The sequence below is a fragment of the Thermobia domestica genome, chromosome 16 (assembly GCF_964235325.1).
Source record: "Thermobia domestica chromosome 16, izTheDome1.hap1.1, whole genome shotgun sequence".
Classification (NCBI taxonomy): Eukaryota; Metazoa; Arthropoda; class Insecta; order Zygentoma; family Lepismatidae; genus Thermobia; species Thermobia domestica.
The window spans coordinates 92,200,358-92,224,440 of record NC_137469.1 but is presented as its reverse complement, the minus strand read 5'-3'; the positions used below and the strand labels follow the sequence as shown (position 1 = coordinate 92,224,440).

The window sequence follows — 24,083 nt, the reverse complement described above, 5'->3', positions numbered from 1 at the left end:
GACCGTTTTCTTGTCACATCCCAGATCTTTGGCAATCTGAGGCACAGTTTGTCCCATTTTTGCTCGGCCTATGATTTCTCCTCTCAGAGCAACAGACAGTTCTCCACAACCTTTAGAGCGAGGCATTTTCAGAACCTGTTAGAAATTTGCGTTCTGGCGTGTATGACAAATGTCGGTAAAGTGCATCTTTCTACTGCGCATGCACCAGTTAATTTTCATGAAAGATCATAAATAATCCTGACAATTGTAATATTTATGAACGAATACGTAATAGAACCTATATTAACAACATCATTCGTCAAAGTAAAGAATACCGTAAACATAAAACAATTTCAACAGACTATTACATCAGGCCAAAATAGGTTTAGACTTAAAACAATACAAAATAAATTTCATACTGTAACAAAAGATTGAACATGAAACACGCTTACTATATTTTCAACTTGTTACATTAGCCGAGTGGACTAAGGCATTCGACTAGAGATTCTGAGGCACCATTCAAAAGTAGTTTGAATCCCACCACAGTACAATTTGGTTTTACCTCTTCTTGACGTTTCTGTTTGTGATCCTGCCGGATTCTATTAAATATAATTTCTTAATACGCTAAATTTTACGTAATATTTGAAATTCTTAACCTCCCATTTTTACATTTTTCAAGCTCAGTTGAGAAAAAAGAGGAAAAATGAAAGTACGAAGATTTACAATAATTACTTAGCATTTACTGTCATTGTAATTGTGGATATTTTATTTATGAAAATGTATAATGAACTAAAAATATATTTAGTAGGTCAAATGTCTCCATTTTTCGATTCTAACTTGAAAGTTACAGTTTAGGTGGTGACATATCAAAGACCCAGGGGGTTGAGGGGGTTGTAACTCCTCCCATTGAAACTTTTATATTCTATTGAAATAAAAAGTGTTTCAGTTTATAATCTTGGGAAAGCAACAATCACTGTGTGTGGAGGACAATTTATTTGTACTACGATTTATCACTTCCAAATGTGTAGAAGATGTGACTGGATATTGTGCATAATCATTCAAGAAATATAACACAAAGAAGGGACTTCGTAAACCCTTCACGCCACCCCAGGAGGAGGAAGTGCGTCCTGTCGTCCCTCGGTTGGGAACTACTGCTTGCGAGGGAAACATTCTAACAGTGTGTTAGCGTTTCCTTCCCTCGCCTTCCAATTGAATTGTCTGTGTACTGCGCATGCGCCAGTCAATTTCCATAAATGATCATAAATAACCCTGATACTTTCTATAATATTTACGAAAGAACGTGTAATAGAATCCATATCAACAATATACATCATTCATCAAAATAACGAAAACGTGTTTATGAAACAAATTAATAGATATATTATATCAAAGTAAATTAGGTTTAAATTTTAGGCAATAGAAAATGTTATTCTGTAATAACTACTACTCGAAGCCTTTGCTATAATCACTAGTTGTTACCATAGCCAAGTGGTCTAAGGCGTTCGGCTTATAAAGCACCATTTGAACTAAGTTCGAGTCCCCGCCGTGTACAGGACTTTTTCTCTCTTTTTTTTCACCTGTTCTCGATGTTTCTGTCTGTGTTTTTGTCGGATTCGATTAAATAGAATTTCAAATAGAGACCAATATATATGATAAATAAGCATTTATTTGCGAAGTGTATATAATATTGAATAGTAAAAATAGTAAAATAACAAAAATATTTGTATAAATATTGATTAATTAATTAGAGTTATACATGACTTTCCAATCAGGATTATATAGAGAGGACTTACTTCTAAGTGCAATCCGAAAACAAATATTTGAGTTTTAATCTGACCCAAAGTTGATAACTTACAGAATAATTTATACATGATTGGTATTGTAATTTTTATGCTTTTATTATAATCCTCTATAAGTTATGATTTTACCAATTCAAAATGTAGAACGAGAAACAAGTGTAATATTATATTTGTTACGAAAAGCTTTTAAGCAATGATGCTTTCAGGACGTGATCTGAGGGAGAATTTGAGACTCCTCTCGAGCTAAGAAATTTCCGCCTTCAGGACCATATATTCGATCGTGCTCAATGTGGACTACCAATGTTTGCCCTCCACCCGCATATTGAAATTCCCCCCGAGGATAATTTTCTGAAGTCACCACTGTTTAGAAATAGTTTTTCGTTACAAATCAGAGGATAATGGAGTAGTGAGTATACTTTTTTTTTTTTTTTTTTTTAGCTCTGGATTTAAGATTCGCAATTCATATAATGTTCCGTTCTAATCGAATTTGAAACAAAAGAAGTTTTCAATGAGTTACTCAAAGAAATATTTTCAGCCTCCGGATGAAAATAGAAGACACTTTAAAAAGAAACAACTTGCTATCGGGTTTGAACACACAAACATGTGAGTGGCAGTATATCGACCCAAACCACTCGACCGTTTTGTATGCCTTTGCACCTCTTCTTTTGCCTTTTGTGAAAGTAGTTTACTATTCCATACTCGCTTTTGTTTATTCCGATACGACTATGAGTTCTCAGTAAATATTTGGACGTTACAGCTCTTGCAATGTATAAAAGTGCTTTTAGAATAAATCACAATCGATATTATGTCCTAATAACATACGTAAAGCAGGTTGAATTCGTGAAATGATTGAGGTTGGAGTGAGCGTAAATGTTTTCATAGTTAGGAGCCTGGATATGCAAACCCGCTTAACGTGGGGATTTAATTTTGTGAAATTTGGTACATGTATGTTATTCGTTGTCAGTAATAACTGATAATTTTTATCCTGCTAGATCCTTTTTATTTCAAGTGTGCTCCTACTGCTGTCGATATGTGTTTTCCCGTACCTCCCTTGAAAGAAAAGGGCCAAGTTGCTGTGGCCGAGGTCTTTCGATTGTTGGATACGGAAGCGTTTTGCCACAATGAATTATTTCACGGACTTTGCTGTGCACTTTCTTGTTTTCCATTCTAAGTAGCCTACGATCTTCACTCGTCATGACCAAAGACTGAATGACCAATTGGGAACACAGTCAAGGTCATTCACTTCTTTCCTTCAAAGCAAAGAGAGGGTTTCTTCCGTAAGAGGTTGGCGGGGTGGGGCCGAAGTATGTTTCACATATTTTCCGAGGGCACACTTGAAATAGAAACGTTCTAAAATAGATTCTGCTATTTAATCCTATTACTGTATATGTAGAAAAACATACACTATTATGTAGCAGATTGTATCTATTGTTGCTTGTCTCCTTCTAACGGTGACACGTGCACGTGGACCCGGGTTCGATTCTGGTGATAAACCACAAACTTTTAATTCCACAATCTTTCACTGCCATTGATCATCCGTTACCTTTAGCCCATAAAGCATAATGTGAGACATTAAACTAAAAAAATATTCATTTTTTTTTCAAATAGTGATACATCTAGTCCTAAAAGCGACACACACACACACACCTACACACACACACACACACACATATATATATATATATATATATATATATATATATATATATATATATATATATACTCCTAACAATAGTACACAGAATCCTAGCACTGACAAACATACTACTTGCATTGAAGCCAAACTTAATATGGTAGACTAATTTGCCAGGAAGCACCTAAGAATGATATGTTAACATTTAATTTAGGAAGCAATAATTTGTTTACCCGTTTTTATGTATTATATATGATTTGTTTCTTGTTTTTACAGGTAAATGTAATTCCAAAAATATATCTGTTTTTAATTTAAAAGAAGCCTATAGCAGTTACTGTGGTCAATATTTGTGTTAAAGTTTATGTTAATAAGTTTTGCGATCGTCATACTTGTTTCATTTATCTAGTAGATAATTATATCTCCCTCGAATTCACTTCTTAGTTCCTTGCCTTTATCAGTACTTAAAGTGAGGTCTGCAACATATTTCACGCTTATACGTGAAATAACCGAAGGTAAATTTTGTCAATTTTGTTTTCTCGAATATAATTCTAGTTTTCTCATGTCTCAAATATTTATATTGTAATTTCATCTTGTTCGTCTTACTAGGGGTGCTCACAGGAGGGTTTTACTACACAAGTTGAGTGCATGAGGTTTTTTTTATGTGTGTGTGTGTGTGTGTATGTGTAATTTTTCATTGCAAGTGGCAGAATCGCGCTTTAATTATACCAGAATGTTCCTTTTAAGAACGCTAAATTGAATAAAGCCTTGGAGTGCTTTGATTTAGATTCGATTCCGGTAATAAAGCACACAAAAATAATTTCAGAATCATTCCTTTCATTAACCATCCGTATCTTTTAGACTCGAACGATACACAAAGGTGGGACAATATGAATGAATTCGAATAAAACAATTCGAATACAAAATTTATTTTACAAAGCAAGTTAACTAGGTTCTGGCACAATCACTTCTGGTCTCTTCTACTGTTTCTTACTAGAGGGCGAGAGAATGGTAAATTTAGAGGTATTCGTGCCCAAGCACTTGGAGCGGATAGGCACTGTACGCCTTCTTATACTGAAAAATAATACAGAAGCTGATCTTCTAATTGAATACTACATTCATAAATCATATTTAGGTTGCCTTAGTTTAAGATCACATGGTCAGTACTATGGTCAAACAAATCCCAACATGAATTGCTTGATTGTTGTCAAATATTAAATCTCAATTCTCGAACAGTAGCGAACACTGTTCCATTTAGTAAGTTATCATAATTTTGATATGAAAACTACTCTTGTCTTTGTCACGAACAAGTTCTTTATTATTCAAGGTGGAAACAAGTTTTTTTTTTAATTTTTAATAGACGTAGAAGAAAAATCAAGAAACAAAGATAAAAGAGCTATTGCATTGAAATTGTAAACATATATTGAGATTGAAGCTCGATATTAAATTCTATAAAAATGATTACCATCTTTCTTCTGCAGATGTGTTTGCTTTATCTTTCACTAACATTATAGAGTGGAAAAATGTATTTGTAGTGTTTAGACCTTTCTGAGTGCGAATGCTCTTTCCTTCCCTTCATTGTTCATGATGGGGTAGCATATTTAAAATCATAGCTTTTAAAGTTTGTTCTTTCTGGAGAAAGGGGGCGGTAAATTGCCTAGGGCCGATCCTAACATAGATTAGGACCTATACTAAATGTTTTCATATAACACTGAATGTCTAAACGGCATCTCTCATATTCTACACAAGTTTTACATATTCACTTGATTAAATTTTGATATCCCTCAGAAGAAATACGGCGTAGTTTTTTTTTTATTTTCTGTGATTGCCACATTCTTATATTCTGATAGCCCTTGCATTTATCTTTCAGTGTAGTGTTTTGACACACACATAAAAAGAGACACGGTTCACTCTCTAGTTCTTAATTGTTTTTAAACAAAAGTACAAGTAAGGATGACTGTGAAACCTCATAAAATAGTGAACCAAATTGCATTATAATCTAATATTTTTTTTATGTAAGTTATTGTGAAACATATACTATTTTTATTTTAAATTGGGACGAGGGTGATCGATCTTCTTCATATTAAAAGGGGTAAACTCACCGCTCATTCTTGACTAATATCAATCCTCTAACAAGATTTACACAATACTTTTTGTTAAAATCTAATAATTTTAATGAAAATGATCGTGGAAATTTAAGGAAACTTAGGAAAGATGGCTAATCCAGTTCTTTATTCTTCTCCGATTTCAACTTCATGCAGAGAGAAAGAAAATGTGGTCTTATTGCATTAAAATACAGTATACTGGTACATACACGGGGTGTATTTATTAACTAAAAATCGAGCCGTTTTATTTATTCACTTATTTTTAAATTCTAACATTTATTATTGTATTATTATTGAAGTTAATTATTTATGTTTTGATAAATGTAAATCAGTACTCATCTAATCAATAACTATTTTAGTTAACAAAAATATCTTAGAACATACTTTTTAAATTGGGAACAAGGAGGGAGAGGGGATAAATTCACCCTATCGTTCTTGATAGATTTTTAATCGTAACTTGAAATGATCATCAGAACGCCCTAAAGAAACTTACACTGTATTGTCAAAATGATTGTTATTATTATTATTATTATTATTATTATTATTATTATTATTATTATTATTATTATTAATTATTATTATTATTAAATATAATAATAATAATAATAATAATAATAATAATAATAATAATAATAATAATAATAATAATAATAGTATCTTTTAACGTAGTACACTGAAAAATTATTTTCAAAAATGAAAAGTAATCTTTAACGATATGCATGGATATTATCTTTAGGTTAAAGGAGATGGGTGATCAATTATATCGAATCATTATTAATTGGTCTAATGAGAATGTGGAAGAAAATGGAAGAACCTCGAGAAAGCCCAGAATTATGATGTTGTCCATCACAAACTCACATGGACTGCGATCGAATCGGGAAACCCTACCACCAAAGCTGAGAAAATTTTCCGGTCTTGAACCCTGAAACCATTGTAACGTTTCACCCTAACTGAGAAGCGAATCATTTGTATTAAATGAAGGTATGTATTATTTATATTTAACAACACCATTGAGCAACTAGAAATTTAGTAACACATATGAAGGTGGTATCTTCCATTGATATGAGTTCGAATACATAACTACTGGTATAAATATATGTAGTAGTAATCGCATGACTTGGCCTAACTTTTAATTATCCAATTTGGGTCCCCCATGGACCATAATGAATGAATCAGGGATGCTTTGGCCCCGGGATTACGTCACCTATTGAAATTTTGCTTATGCTTATTCAGGGGCCATGCACGATGGTACGAATGAGTCAGAGGTACCTTGGCCATGCTATGACGTCATTGAATTGGGAATATTGGATCAGAGGTCATGATGATTCTTTAAAATTACTAAAAATATGGTCTTGATGATTCATTACGTTATGAAATAGTACAGGTTTACGAATGCTTTCGTTCCCTTTTATGGCATAAAATTTGGAGATTGTTATATCTTTGATGAGATGGACTAACACTTGTGCAAATGAAATCTTTAGTTTTACGTCCCACGATTATGCCGGTTAGGCTAAAGACCCATACAGCAGAGGTGAACGCTCTACCACTGAGCCACCGCACCTTTACTGGTATGAATGAATTAGAGGTAGTTGGTTCGATCTAATATGTTCGTTTGACGTCACTGAACTGGGATTTTTAGCTTGGAGCTTATGATGGCTTGTTTCGTTTCCTTTTATGGGTATAAAATTACCAAAACAAGGTTTGATTTCTTTCTTGATGACCTATTACATTATGAATTAGTAGACCCCAGTAATAGTATAAATTAGTATTAATATGAAACTCGAAAACTTTGGAGTTCCTTTGTGGCTAACCGGTTAGCGTATGCGCCTTTAACGTGGGAGACCAGGGTTCGATTCCCGGCAGGAGCTCATGCGGTTCGGATTGTTATCCCTTTGATGAGATGGACTAACACTGGTGCAAATGAAATCTTTAGTTTACGTCCCACGATTAGGCTAAAGGAGACGGTGACGATGAGAAAGGAATGAAAGTGTGGGAGGAAAACTGGAGCATAATGTTGCTTACCACAAAATTACTTTGAACCAGGGACCCCATACAGCAGAGGTGAACGCTCTACCACTGAGCCACCACCTTCCTTACTGGTGCGAATGAAGTAGAGGTATTTGGTTTGAGCTAATGTGTTTGTTTGACGTCGGGCAGACCCTATTTCACTTTTGGGACCCCCCCACATGGACCATAGCGAATGAATTAGAGATGTTTTGCCCCGGGATTGCATTACCTATTGAAAGTTTTGCTTATGTTTACTCAGGGGGCAGGGATCACTCAGGACACATAAGATCACATTGATTTACATCAGGAGTTGGGGGAGGGAGGGAGGGGAGTATCGCACCTCGTACTCTTTGATGAGTATAAAAATATCAATTTCGGAAGTTCTTTTTTTTTTTTTTAACTTATCCTATTATCTTTCACGAGACATTTTCGTTATATAATAGAGTACAATGGTTTACTTTTTGGGAGTTATCGTTCCCTTTGGAGCCTTATTACGTTATATGGAGGCGTATTTAAATATTCCCTTAAATTTGATAAGTACTTTGTGATCCATTTTGTTCCGGTTCAGGGGTGAACATGGATACCTTGGAATCGTCCCGAGTTCGATTCTTGGAAATGTTGAATTTAATGTCCCCACCGATGATGAGAAATGATGAAATGAGAAAACATCATAAACTTACTTGCTTGCAGATTGAAGCAGAGACCTCACACATCAGAAAAAAAAAAACGCTGAGCCATCATGCCAACTTCAGTGCGAGCAGTTTTGCGTATGAAAAAGAACATGATCAGATTATGTTACATTACACATTTCTGCTCGTTGTTAAGCATAGAAGTTTGTTATTGTGAAATTGCAGCATGTGCTTTTACTACATCAGCATTTTTCTCAGCTGACGGACTTTTAAAGCTCAACTTTACATTTATGTCAAAGACAGTTTCGTAACATATCGATGAGTGTTACATTTTTTCAATCAAGTTTAAGGAAAATGAATCACATTTTAGATGTGGTAATTTGAATGTCGTATTAAACTAACGAGTCAACGGTATGATGTCATTATCAAAATTGCGATACTAGATGTCGTAACGATTGATGTGTAAGGAGAAAAACGTGAATAATGTCACAACCAATCAGATTGTTTCTTACATCACGTTTCGGCTCATGATACATGATGAAAGCTGTGTTTTCATTGGTTCTCCGTGATGTCATTGATTCATTTCCTCGTTTCTGATTGGCTGATAGTGTTGTCACTTTATAGTTGAACACGTTTCAGATCTAAATAAAATTCTTAATTTCATTTTCAAATCCTACTTCCACGAAGATCTTGAATGAACGTAGGTGTACCTCTAGTGACAGCGTGACTTTACTCCGTTCCTTGAATTTGAGGTAAGTATCAACCGCGTTGCGTTCATGGAGTGTTTTTGCATGAGGATAACATTGTTATCACTGTTTTTATTTAACATGAAATATTTTAGCAAATGGAAGAATAACCCTCACTTACTTGACCGGGGATCGAATTAGGAATCCCACACATTAGAAGTAAGCACGAGAAATTTATTGATTTTGGTTTAGCGTCCCTTCAGTAGTGAGGCTAGGAATACAGCTTAATGTTGAATTTGAGCGCATACTGGGTGTTGAACCCGGGCCACATCCCACACATTAGAAGTAAGCACGAGAAATTTGTTGATTTTGGTTTAGCGTCCCTTCAGTAGTGGGGCTAGGAATACAGCTTAATGTTGAATCTGAGCGCATACTGGGTGTTGAACCCGGGCCAGAGGTGCGTAACGCTAACCACTTAGCTCAGTTTCTGAAAGTTACCATTAACGTAAACAAAGAAACTACGCACGAATTTGTTCCCTACAACGTGAGACGTGGACTTGCAGTTTAATGTGGGATCTGATCTCCCGCCGAGAATCGAATTCGAGTATTCCTTGTCTAACCGCTTGAAAAAAGCAAGCGCATGAGATTTTTGTTTTCGTTTCATGTTCGTCATACGTTTTAAAGTTCAGTGTCAGAGGAAAAATGCTTACTACAATGATTCTCTCAACACAGTTAGAAAAACAATTTCATTCATTCTTTTTATCACTACAGAAACTTAGGTCATTTACATGTTGGTCCCGGGTTTGATTTCCAGTATGACGACAATAAAAATTTTTAACAGTAAAACTATTTGAGATATGATCATTCTTTTAGGATTGATCGTGTAGTCATTTTGATAACGTAGTGATCTCTGAATTCAATTTTAATTCGTGCTTTTTTTTCTCTTCTCGTTTTAGATATTTGTTTTCTTTGCCTATTCCTTTTCTGCTTACCTTACCTTTTTCCTATTTGAATATGGCTACTTCTGGCTTTACTGTCTTGCGAGAAATCAATAGACATTATCGGCGTTTTAATCTCGAAGGACGAATGCTGGAAATTCAAATCAATGCTCCGGCCAGTGGCACCGATATTGTTGAATGGGTTCAGGCCTCCTTTCAACAGATGTTGGATTACTTATTGGAAAATGTCGACGAATTATCGATGGTTGGATTATCTATTTTATCTCATGATGAGAAGAACAAACCGTTTTATTTATCTTTTCGGCGTGCAAGTAATTTGGCACTGGAGACTTTATGGGCTTCCTTTGATCGCATTCTTCAAAGTAACGATAGTTTTCTCATGAACGAACCGTTCATTGTACATTTTCATCATGTGGATGTGCCCCGTGGATTTGGATTGGTGCGTCGAGGTCTTTTATCAAACGACGAATTATTAAAGTGCAAGAAAGGCATCCTACGAGTAAAAAACACCGACAAGAAATGTTTGGCTTATGCAATTGTGATTGCTATTGGCTTAAAGAAATATAAGGATACGAACAAGAAACTGTACAGACAATATCACAACCAGAGCAAGTGTGTTGTTCTCCCAGCCGTACATGAACTTTTGTCCAGATCATCAGTGAATTTAGATCATGGAGGATCCGTGGAAGAATTGCGACAATTGCAACGTTACTTGACAAATTATAAACTTACCGTATACACCAGCTTCTCCGGAGAAGATATTCTGTATGAAGGGCCGGGTGGCGAAGACAAAATTTCAATCAATTTAATGTGCATCAATTCTCATTATGACATCATCACGTCATTAACGTCTGTTTTTTCTACCAACTATTACTGTGCTGCATGCCACAAAAAATATGATCATCGTAATGCACACGTCAAGAACTGTTCGGCCATGTGCGAGAAATGTTTGCAGAAACCGCCATGCAGTAAGACCAATACGGAGAAGCAGTGCCTAGAATGCAATCGTGAATTTTATGGTGAAACATGCTATACAAATCATCTGACTCTACCATATCATAAAGGCCAACCAATATGCAAGATGGTGAAACAGTGTGCCAAATGTCTACGCATTTATTCGTTTGTCCATACAGGGGAAAGAAAACATGATTGTACAGATTATTTTTGTAATGTGTGCCATAAACACGTTACGTCTACCCACCAATGCTACATGAAGCCTGATACGACTCAATTAAAACCTGGAGTTCCATCAGTGTTACATGCCAAGAAGGCTATGATTGTCTTCTATGATATCGAAGCCACACAGGATACTTTCTTCGATGAAGACACGTTCATTCATAAGCCCAATTTACTGGTGGCCCAACAAGTATGTTACAACTGTGTTCAAGATGAAGATATACATCATCCGTGTGAAGTTTGTGGACAGCGGGAACATATTTTTCAAGATGATCCGATCAATGCCTTTCTTGCGTATTTACGTCAACCACGACCCAACATCAAACTTATTGTATCTTTGGCACATAACTGTAAGGGATATGATGGTCATTTTATTCTTAAATCTTTAGTGGAAGAACATGAATTGAAACCTACTTTGATCTTGAACGGAGCAAAAATTTTAAGCATGAAAGTGAATCACTTATCGTTTATTGACTCCTTAAATTTCATGCCAATGGCTTTAAGTAAATTATCCAAGGCATTTCATTTACCAGCGACCAAAGGATATTTTCCACACTTTTTTAATACTGCTGCAAATCAAGCGTATGTGGGAAAAATACCGGACATCCATTATTATGGTGCAGATGAAATGAAAGTGGATGAACGAGAGAAATTCATGACATGGTATAACGAACACCAGAACGATACGTTTATTTTCCAAAAAGAATTGGTGAACTATTGTATCCAGGACGTCAACGTACTTCGATTGGCTTGTATATCTTTCATGACCACTTTTGAACAAGAAACTCACGTCAATCCTTTCCTGGAGGCTATCACTTTGGCGAGTGCGTGCAATTTAGTATTTCGACGAAATTTCTTAAAACCTAATACTATTAGCATTCTCCCTGCACGAGGATACCGTCACAGAAACAATCAGTCACGGATTGCTTTGCAGTGGCTTGCCTACATGGAGGAAAAAGAGGGTCATTCAATTCTGCATGCGGCCAAAGGTAAAGAAGTTTATGTTGCTGGTTTTCATCTGGACGGCTACTACAAAGATCCTGACACTAAAGAGGAACACGTGTATGAATTTGAAGGTTGCAGAATTCACGGCTGTCCTCTATGTGTCCCTACAGGCCGTGATCAGCCCATTTATGAGAACTCCGAAGAAACGATGAACTATCGCTACGAGAGAACACAGCGTAAAATGAAATTATTACGATCCATGGGATATAAAGTACATGAAATGTGGGAATGTGAATTTCGTCAAGTGTTAAAATCCAATCCAGCATTGGCCTCTTCTTTAAGCACACATCCTTATACTAATAAGACACCATTAAATCCAAGAGACAGCTTCTATGGTGGCCGTGTTAATGCCATTAAATTGTACCACGTCGCAAATGAAAATGAAGGTGAAGAAATAAAATTCTTGGATATCGTCTCCCTGTATCCTTATGTAAATAAATGTGGACGGTATCCAATAGGGCATCCACGAATATATCTACAGGGAGATCCAGAAATGCCCGACATTCAAACTGTCAACGGATTGGTCAAGTTGAAGATTTTGCCTAGCAGAAATGTGTTTCATCCAGTGCTGCCATTTCGTTCAAATAAGAAGTTGTTGTTTCCACTTTGTGCTGCCTGTGCCACAGCATTAAATCAAGATTCTGAATGTACACATTCGGACAGTGAACGAAGTCTAACAGGAACGTGGGTGTCCTATGAAATTCAAAAAGCCATTGAACTTGGGTATCAAGTCATTGAAATTTACGAAATTTGGGATTACGACATCACCGTATATGATCCAGAAACCAAGACTGGCGGATTATTCAGCGAATACATTAACACATTTTTGAAATCGAAGCTGGAAGCTTCTGGTTGGCCTGCCAATTGCGTCACCGAAGAAGAAAAGCAGCAGTATATTCAAGTGGTACAACAACGGGAAGGCATAACTTTAGATGCAGCAAATATAATGACAAATTCAGCACGTCGTAGTCTTGCAAAACTCTGTTTGAATGCCTTCTGGGGACGACTCGCTATAAGAGACAATTTCAGCCAAACGAGCATCATTAACGATCCCAAAGAACTGTATCAGAAATTAACTGCTCCAGATATAAAAGTCAACCAAATTTTACCTGTTAACGATTCGATGTTATACCTTTATTGGCAGTATGAAGATGATGTTCCAGTACAAAATCACAATGCTAATGTTGTCCTTGGAGCATTTACAACGTGTCAAGCTCGTCTGGAACTCTACAAATATTTAGAACTGCTGCAAGAAAGAGTACTATATTTCGATACAGATTCCGTAATATTCACGCAGCGACCATCGCAGCCCACAATAGAACCAGAAGTATTTCTTGGTTCAATGTCAAATGAACTTGAATCAATTGGACCAAAAGCATACATTAAAAAATTCGTGTCTGGTGGCCCAAAACAGTACGCCTTGGAAATCTACAACCCCGACACGAAATCAACCAGTTATGTATGCAAAATTCGTGGATTCACACTCAATTATACTGCAAGTCAAAAGTTAAATTTTAACAGTCTGGAGCAAATGATCGTAAATCAATCGAGTGAAAAAATCTCCATTAGCACGCCGCACAAAATTTACAGAACCCACGATCATCATCTTGTCACAAAACCTGAAGAAAAGAAGTACAGTTTCAACTATAAAAAACGCCGATTAATACCAGACACATACGAGACATTGCCCTATGGGTATAAAAAAGCCAGAACAGAATAACAGCCATATTTTCCCCTAATCCCACCAACATCACCTCCCAAAGACGGGGCAAAGAATCAACGCAACACGGGACATGCTTCAACGAGGCCACAGCGGAAACAAAACTCAGATGACATCACCTTGCAGAAACCCGTGGAGAAAAAAAAAAGGAATTCAGGTACGTCACATTTGCGTTTCTTTTCTCACCTCACTCTCTCTCTTGATCAGTTAGTTCGATGTTAATAATCTGTTTTTTCTTCTTTCACAGGAAACAAAATAAATATTACCATGTATATTCATATGTTTTATTTTCTCTTTACAGAATTTGTACCCGTCACGGACACGTCTTCCTTTGAAGAAAAAGAAATTCTGTATTCTACTTCACATGCTAAAAATAAATGTACAAAAACATGATTCTGTGTTTTATTTCCTGTACTGCGATTTCAATTTATTTTTTCTGAATCAGTTTACCGATAAAATAAATCAATGTTTTGCGGAAAAAAAAATCAAACTAAATTTTTGTTTCAGAAAATTTTTTGTGTACGAAAAAAAACTGATTCAGAAAATTTTTGTGTACGAAAAAAAAATGTTTTCAGAAAAAATTTTGTGTGTACGAAAACAAAATTCTGTTTCAGAAATTTTTTTGTGTGTACAAAAACAAAAACTGTTTCAGAAAAAAAATTTTATGTACAAACAAAATTCTGTTTCAGAAAAAAATTTTATGTACAAACAAAATTCTGTTTCAGAAAAATTTTTGTGTGCAAAACAAAAATCAGTTTTCGTCACGAAACTGCTCCGACTAAATGAATCGATTCATTCTGATAGTGTTGGCAACACTGGAAAATTTTCGGTAAGTATCGCTCAGACCCTGAGTTACAGCGAACACAACTAGATTCGAACCAACAACCTTAAATGTCTGATTCATCTCTAAATACAGCCAACTAAACAATAAGATTATGTGTATACGTCAATGCTTTGCACTGAGTCAACAAGGTTTTCTTCAAGGTCAAAGTCGTACACGAAATAAAAAGATGACAACACAGATCTTCTATCTTTCTATATGAAACATAAACCTAGTATAAACTGTTCGCAATGAAATGTGTAATGTAACATAATCCGCTCGTCTTCTTTTCATACGCGAAACTGTTCGCACTGAAATTAACAAAAAAAAAAAAAAAATCGAACTCGGGATCATTACATAGTAATCAACAAACTGAACTTCTCAATGGAGTACGGTGACTCAGCTCTTATTTCTGATGTGAGGTCTCTGCTTCAATCCGCAAGCAAGTAAGTTTATGATGTTTTCTCATTTCTCATCATCGTTTCAAGGGAACGTTAACATTTCCTGAAACTAACACCTAGAATCAAACTCGGGACCATTGCATAGTAATCAACACACGTGTACGGTCGCTTAGCGCTTGTCTCTACTGTATGAGGTCCCTGCTTCAATCCTCAGTCAAGTAAGTTCCTGTTTCGTCCTATCATTTCTCACCGTTTTCGCGGGGACGTTAAATTCAACATTTCCAAGAATCGAACTCGGGACGATTCCAAGGTATCCATGTTCACCCCTGAACCGGAACAAAATGGATCACAAAGTACTTATCAAATTTAAGGGAATATTTAAATACGCCTCCATATAACGTAATAAGGCTCCAAAGGGAACGATAACTCCCAAAAAGTAAACCATTGTACTCTATTATATAACGAAAATGTCTCGTGAAAGATAATAGGATAAGTTAAAAAAAAAAAAAAAAAAACTTCCGAAATTGATATTTTTATACTCATCAAAGAGTACGAGGTGCGATACTCCCCTCCCTCCCTCCCCCAACTCCTGATGTAAATCAATGTGATCTTATGTGTCCTGAGTGATCCCTGCCCCCTGAGTAAACATAAGCAAAACTTTCAATAGGTAATGCAATCCCGGGGCAAAACATCTCTAATTCATTCGCTATGGTCCATGTGGGGGGGTCCCAAAAGTGAAATAGGGTCTGCCCGACGTCAAACAAACACATTAGCTCAAACCAAATACCTCTACTTCATTCGCACCAGTAAGGAAGGTGGTGGCTCAGTGGTAGAGCGTTCACCTCTGCTGTATGGGGTCCCTGGTTCAAAGTAATTTTGTGGTAAGCAACATTATGCTCCAGTTTTCCTCCCACACTTTCATTCCTTTCTCATCGTCACCGTCTCCTTTAGCCTAATCGTGGGACGTAAACTAAAGATTTCATTTGCACCAGTGTTAGTCCATCTCATCAAAGGGATAACAATCCGAACCGCATGAGCTCCTGCCGGGAATCGAACCCTGGTCTCCCACGTTAAAGGCGCATACGCTAACCGGTTAGCCACAAAGGAACTCCAAAGTTTTCGAGTTTCATATTAATACTAATTTATACTATTACTGGGGTCTACTAATTCATAATGTAATAGGTCATCAAGAAAGAAATCAAACCTTGTTTTGGTAATTTTATACCCATAAAAGGAAACGAAACAAGCCATCATAAGCTCCAAGCTAAAAATCCCAGTTCAGTGACGTCAAACGAACATATTAGATCGAACCAACTACCTCTAATTCATTCATACCAGTAAAGGTGCGGTGGCTCAGTGGTAGAGCGTTCACCTCTGCTGTATGGGTCTTTAGCCTAACCAGCATAATCGTGGGACGTAAAACTAAAGATTTCATTTGCACAAGTGTTAGTCCATCTCATCAAAGATATAACAATCTCCAAATTTTATGCCATAAAAGGGAACGAAAGCATTCGTAAACCTGTACTATTTCATAACGTAATGAATCATCAAGACCATATTTTTAGTAATTTTAAAGAATCATCATGACCTCTGATCCAATATTCCCAATTCAATGACGTCATAGCATGGCCAAGGTACCTCTGACTCATTCGTACCATCGTGCATGGCCCCTGAATAAGCATAAGCAAAATTTCAATAGGTGACGTAATCCCGGGGCCAAAGCATCCCTGATTCATTCATTATGGTCCATGGGGGACCCAAATTGGATAATTAAAAGTTAGGCCAAGTCATGCGATTACTACTTATGTGTTGAAAAAAACTTTGATTTCCTAATAATTTATCCTGTGGTGGCTCTAGTCCTATGCACCCCCATTTTTTGAGTGATAAAATAATTTGAGCTATTATTTATGTATCTTTGAAAGTTTATAATAAACTCATGATATACCTATCATAGTATGTGCTCTAGTCAGTTTTTACCTTCTAGATTAGTCACTGAATTTACCCCACTTCTTTTTAGTTCATAGTGTATTTAAATTGTTTTTATTTTATATTATGAATTAACGGAAAATGAAAGATATAATAATATGCAAGTATAGTGTATTCCGGTGACATGTTAGTCTGCATTAAATCAAAACATCACTGCTAAGGTAAAAATTCTCGTGAAAATTGGGAATATATCAAAAGATAGTTTTTGTTGTATCATAAACTAATCATAAAACTAACATTTGGCATAACCAAGATTAACCATAGGCAAAGAAATCTTTGTTAAACTATCTCTCACACGTTTGGACAAATGTAATACTCTTCCGTGCCACCTCCTAACTTTTCTTTCTCCCTAGCAAGGCATTTATTTTTGTGGGTACTCGTTGCTATTTATTGATACTGTTATTAAATTTGAACTTAATTCTTTATTGTATGTTATTAATTGATTATTAGATTTTGTTTGATAAATGACAATATTTTTTTTCTTTAGTACAGACAATTTTACGAATTAGTTGGGGATTTGATTGGTTGGAGTTTCAAGTTTTTTTTTCAACACCAAGGCTAAATGAGACACAGATCTAGAATTTTAAAGTGGAATTAGAACCATTGTAATGTGTTCAAATGTAAAAACTCTCCCAACGGGAATCGAACCACAAACCACATGCTTTAAACCAGCATAAAAATTATTTTATGAATTTATTATATTTAACTTATTTTGTTAACGCTCTTATGTATGCTAACTTTTATACACTCCATTACGATATGTCTTAGTTTCATCAAGATGAGCAGTATAATTGAAATAGAAGAAAAAATCTTTCACATAGTAAACTGTAAAAAAACTGACATACATCAGTGCATCAAATTTAGTTTGATACACTTTATTCTGTGTGCATAATCGATTTGACACGTCATTAGGTATTGTTAGCTGATCATCTCTCATTAAAACATTACAGAGATTCTAGGAGAAACGAATCTGGCCAGGAACAGTTTCTTTTTTTTGAAAACAGAAAAAAAGGAAGAAAAAATCATAGATAAATAATATACCTACCGGCACACATGAGTTTATTGTAGTACACTTTTGCTTTTTGTGTTCACTTTGTCTTTTCAATTATGATTTTACCCGTGGCCACAACATACGTAAACACTTTCTAGTTTCCCCTCACGAGCGCACTTTTACACATCCACAAACTGAAGTGCAGTCTCACCCCAAGGTCTTCGCTGCGAACACTACGAGATGGCGTTTGATTACAGCTGAAACGTCCTCTTGGACTCAATGCAGCGGTTTACCTCACTTCCGGATACACAAAGAAGACAGGAACGTCTATTTCCTGTGACTGGGGACAAGAGCGGACATTGGTTACAAACGACACACACAATTCGCTTTTAACAGAATTAGCTGAGGACAGTTTGTTTCGTTTTATCGTTTGTTGTGTTGTTAGTTAGGCAATGTGTGATAAGATTATGGAGTATTGTTTTAGTTCTGCGTGCGTACCCTTTGGCAGCTACTAAAGACTTTGAGGAAACACTTTTTACAAGAATTTTTATCAACATCATTTCTAAATAATATCGTTATTAGCTACCATTGATACTGTCCTTTAATTTTCTCAGTGGAGCTCCCAGAATGCAATGCTTCGGTACTTTTAAGATAAATCACATCTCAAATCTCGTATTCAATTTCTTTATAGTAACAAATACGCACAGGCGTCTTTGGCGGGGGGAACAAGGGGATCGCGTCCCCCCAATATTTTGAACTACACAATATTCAATATTTCATTCAAATTTAATTTATTTACTAACGACAGAATAACAAATAAATAATAATAATAATAATAATAATAATAATAATAATATTTATTTGAAATATATTATTCAGGCTGTGGAACGATTATATCTGAGTTCTTGATATACCTTAGGGGATCCGTGAAGGTAAGCAGAAAGGTAACAAATGGAATCGAAGATAATAAATAGGTTGGGCTAGGTAGCATCATTTTAATCACTTTCTTCGATGTCCCCCCCAAATTTTACATGCCAGAGACGCCAGTGAATAGACAGGTAATTTTCAAATTAAAGGGGGGGGGAAGGTTCTAAAAAGCATGAACAACCATCAAGGGGTAGAGGGTAGTGTAATGAAATGAAACGCATAATTATTATTAATTAATTTTAATTTGCTTATTTATTTATTTATTTATGTTTGCATTTTTTACCACGATCACCTAAACTTAGTATTGAAACAAAGCTCTAACATTGAAATTTTGCATTTCTACTGTAATATGTTTAGCAATGTTGGTCGAAGAAAGAGAGAAAAATCCCAATGGGTGCTGAGCACCTATTAAAAATCTCCAGTGGGTGCTTGAGCCCAGGAGCACCTATGTATTCGGTGCCTATGCTAGCTGCAATACCCCTTCTTCGCACGAAAAATTAAATGAAACGAAATCTTTGAGTTTAATGCCTGTGTGGCCAAGACAGACGGATGATTAAGGCAAGTGAATGATGATGGAAGAAATAGTGGAATGAGCATATGGGAGGACATGGGATTACTCCGAGAAAACCCATGGGCACCATGTTGTCCACCATAAACTTACTTGGTCGGCGATCGAACCAGAGACCCCAAGCACCAGAGGTAAGTGCTCTAACGTTCTTCGCGCGAATAAAAGATTTTGGGAAACATTTGAACCAGGGGTGGATCCAGGACGGACTTCTGTGGGCGCGGTTGGTTGTAATACTGCTACTTAGAGCTACTTTTAAGAGCTCCAGACTTTGGGATGGGTTTTATTTATATATAAAATAAGAAAGTTTCATTTTCTGGGGGGGGGAGCGATCGCCCTGATCGCCCACCTGGATCCGCCCCTGATTTGAACCTTTTCTGCCTTAGGATATGCATTTCAATAAAAGTGTAATTATGAAAATTGAGTAAAATAACCTATTTTTGGTATAAATGAGCACACTCCTCTAATCAGTTAGGATGTACTCTTTAATCAAAATTACATTGGAAAAATTCAGCCTCAAGTAGGTAGGCTACTACATAGTGTTGTAAAAAAAAAACGTTTTTTTTTTTCTGTGAAGTTATTTTTCAATAAAAAACATCGTTCTTTTTCATGTTTTTTTTTTCAAATTTTTTTTTCTAGCAACTATTATTTATTGATTTACGTTGCAGATTATTGAAATAATTAATACAACTTGAGTAGAAGCCCTCGTAACTTACAAATCTTTTGTTTCTTTGTACCTATATACTAGCTATTGAATTCGGCCCCAGGTCATTTTTGGCGTTTTCCTACATTTCCAGTTAGTGACTTATTGCTCAAAAACCATTCATTCGATTGATATGGTTAAGGCCTTGTTTTTTAGAAAATGGATGTGGCTATTTTTTGGTGTAAGTTGCATTGCAGTGTTGCCAATGGGTGGGAAATTATTGAGGGAAATATAGGGGTGAAAATTTACAAAAAATTCCCTAACCGAATTTCAAAATTTTTTGTATCTAGTACCACTGCTGCTATATGGGTTCAAGTCGCCTAAAAAAATCTTTGGTGTGTTGACAAGGTACAGTGAAATCCTGAAGTCACTTGCTTCCATCCAAAGGGGAAAAGAAAAAAATCTGTCATACACATGAAATTTTGACACATTTTACGCCTCACAAGCAAAAATCAAATATGCCGGGGCTACAGCTTCTCTAATTATCCCATTGAAATTTTTTATGGTGCGTTTTGTAGGGCAAAGAGGTAGCTTTCAGGTAGTGGTACGTTTGTTTCAATGTAGCCAGTAAAAGGGTAATAATAGAGGGGAAAAGGGAAATTTTCCGAATTTTTCACCTAAAAGCGGGAATTAATTGCTTTGGCTGGAAATACTGCCATCAGACAGACGAAAACTATCTGAAAATAACCCTTAGTACTCCAAGAATATATCCTACAAGTATCATGGCGATATATAACAAAGTAAGCATGAAATTAAAAAAAAATCTCATTCTACCTCAGAAATTCACCATTTTCTTACCATTTACAGAACATGGTTTATTATAAACCTCAACTGTACTTTCCCTAATTATTCTAGTGAAACTTTTTATGGTGCGCTGTGTAGGATAAGGATGAGGCTGTTAGACACTGGTACATTTGTTCGAATGTAGCCAACAAGAAGAAAATAATAGAAATAAAAAAGGGATTTTTTTCCAAATTTTGCCCTAAAATCTGAAATTAAAATTTTCTGTAGCTGGCAACACTACTATCAGACACACACAAACTATCTTAAAATAAGCTTTGGTATCCTTCTAATATATCCTACAAGTATTGTGACGATATCTAATAAAGTAAGCATGTCAATAAAAAATATCTCATTCTACCTTTAAAAAAATCACAGTTATCTTCCCAATTAGAGAACAAGGTCCACTGTAAACCTCAACTGTACTTCCCCTAATTATCCTATTGAAACTTTCTATAGTGCGTTGTGTAGAGCAAAGACGAGACTTCCAGATACTGGTACGTTTGGTCCGATATAGCCAACAAGAGGGAAATAATAGAGACAAAACAGATAATTTTTCCAAAATTTCCCCCTAAAATCTGGAATTAAAACTTTCTGGTAACACTGCTACCAGACAGACGCAAACTATCTTAAATTAAACATTGGTACACCACTAATATATCCTACAAGTATTATGACGATATTTAAGGAGGTCTTTCTACAACGAAGGAAGCTACAGGGAAAAAAGAAGTAAAGGAAATTCGAAATTAGAAAATTCTCGAATTTTTGACTGGGGTGAAATTTGAGAAGGAAATTCGACACCAGATGAAAAAAATCAATATGATAAACTATGGTCCAACCATATTTTGCAAGCATAATATCCCGATACCTTAATTAGTGTCCACACAGGAGCGGATTAAACAATTGACGCACCTGTGTGTGCCACTTTGGCCACCTGGGCCACCGAGTATACATTTGATTAAATTTTTTTTGACTACTAACTCGTGTTGTTGTTGTAGTTATAGTCTCGACTAATAATAATATCGCTGTTGTAAACAATAACTTTATAAGGAAAATTTTCTCTCCTTTTTACATCTTAGTTCCAACACTGTTGGTGAGAAATGCAGGGTGTTTCAAAATGAATTTTGGGGTTTTAAGTCTTCGTAGTACTTATTACATTTTACGTACAATTATAAGCAATGCATCAAGTAAAAGAGCACCTCAAAAGTCTTTGCTACAAGTGTTCAATGTGAGATTCTGTAGGCTTTAGACCTGTAGCAACTGCAAACGATAAGGACGTAGTTGCAAGCGTCTCTTTAATATTCTTCACACAGACCGTTGCACTGTACAGATTCAGTCTTTATTAAAACACAAAAAACCTTCTGCTTTCTAGTCTACATCTTTGCTGCTTGCTCTTTCTAACGGCAGACAGAAGAAACAATGAATGAACATGCGTGCGTACAAAACTGTTTGAGTTGCTATTTGATATAATATTTATAATTGTAAGTTAATTGTAATAGATACTACAAAGTTTCAAAAGCCTAATATTAATTTTGAAACACCTTGCATTACTTCAAATTGTGTCATCCTATATTCATGTCTTTTATATACATGTCATCAGGGCCGGTCCTAGTCAATTTGTCGCCCCATGCAATGGCATAATTTGCCGCCTCCCTTTTTCTCCAGAAAGAACAAATCTTATAAGTCATCATTTTAAGTATGCTACTCCAGCATGAAAAACAAAGGTCAGGGTAAGTGCAGTTGCACTCAGAAGGGCTTAAATACTTACTAAAAATGCAATCCCGTTGTGTCTTTTTTTTTAAAAAAATATTAATCTATTATGTTAGTGAAAGATAAAGCAAACACACCTGCAGAGGAAAGATGGTAATCCTTTTTATAGAATTCACTATCGAGCTTCAATCTCAATGTATCAGTTTGCAATTCCAGTGCAACTAGCTCTTTTATCTTTATTTCTTGATTTCTCTTCAATATCTGTTAACATTAAAAAAAAAAAAAAAAAAGAACTTGTTTCTCTCTTCAATGATAAGGAACTTGTTTCTGACAAAAACAAGACTAGTTGTCATATCAAAGTTGTGATAACTTACTAAATGGAACAGATATTCACTACTATTCGAGAACTGAATTCTTGCATTTGGCAACAATCAAGCAATTTGTGCTCGGATTTATTCGAGCATTTGCTCTAGCATTGTCCATGTGGCCTTAAACTAATGCAACCTAAACATAATTTATGAATGTAGTATTCAAATAGAAGGTCAGCTTAGTAAATGTAACTACCATCATCATGAAGTCTGTTTCCAACAAGAAATATTTAATTTAAATAATATACTTATGACAGATTTTGCCGGACCATCCAAACTTGCGCAAATGCACGTGTTGCATATATGGTAGAGCCGGCTCTGCATATCATATATATCTAGTCGACAAATTATTTATATATGATATTTAGAAAAATACTATTAGGCAAATTAGTATTAGTTTTTACCTTTAGACAAGTTATTGGAATTTTATACTGTTCGTGGCATTATTTTCATACTTACTAAAGGCCTGCTTTCACGAAAAAACAAAATTTCATTTCTACTTTTATTTCTTAGTTGATATTGATGAAAACTGCTGAAACCCTAATTGTTAATAGGTATGGTATTCATGTAAATTGTAAAATATTTGTAGCGTACCAGTATCTAGCGTTTAATTTATGTTGCATTTAACGGTGATTATACCTACATAAAAATATTTAATACTTAAATAGACGTAAGATGAATTCGAAATGACTATTTGAAAAAAAAAACGAAATTTAGAAAAAAAACGAGAGGCAATGTATTTTTTCTAAAAAAAAACGTACATTTCTGAAAAAATACGAACGGTTTTTTTTTTTCTATTTACAACACTACTACTACATTCCAAAATTCATTTTAAACAGGTCAGCAGTATTCTAGTAACATGATCAGAAACAAAAGATAATATCAATTTTGGACATTTTATTTTTCAGTTCTTGTCACTCCCTTGCCGACGAGGGCTGAACTTGGTCTGAAAGAGCATCCAGAGTGTGTATATGGACAACGATAGCAGCCGTTTTCAATTATTTTTACATCTCATCCTCTTCCCTCCCCCCCCTAGGACTGTCTCGAGAAAATTAATATCCTAAAAATCTAAAAGGTCATGGTTCATTCATTAGTAAGACTATTCGTGGCTTTGGATTGATTGTTTTAACAAAAGAG

The 24,083-nt window shown here is 35.5% G+C and overlaps 1 protein-coding gene across 5 annotated transcripts in view; it reads right to left on the bottom strand.

Annotated features, from left to right (window-relative positions):
- Positions 1-24,083, bottom strand: part of Rab3 (RAS oncogene family member Rab3) — a 356,244-nt gene that overhangs the window by 269,198 nt on the left and 62,963 nt on the right. The window contains exon 1 of one of the 5 annotated variants that reach the window (XM_081742736.1): positions 17,948-18,123. The exons of 3 other annotated variants lie outside the window; for them this stretch is intronic. In XM_081742736.1, the coding sequence (XP_081598862.1) occupies positions 17,948-17,957 (10 nt within the window). In that variant the 5' untranslated portion in view covers positions 17,958-18,123. Of the gene's footprint in view, positions 1-17,947; positions 18,124-24,083 lie in introns of those variants that run through there. One more of the 5 variants, XM_081742742.1, reaches the window with a different exon arrangement.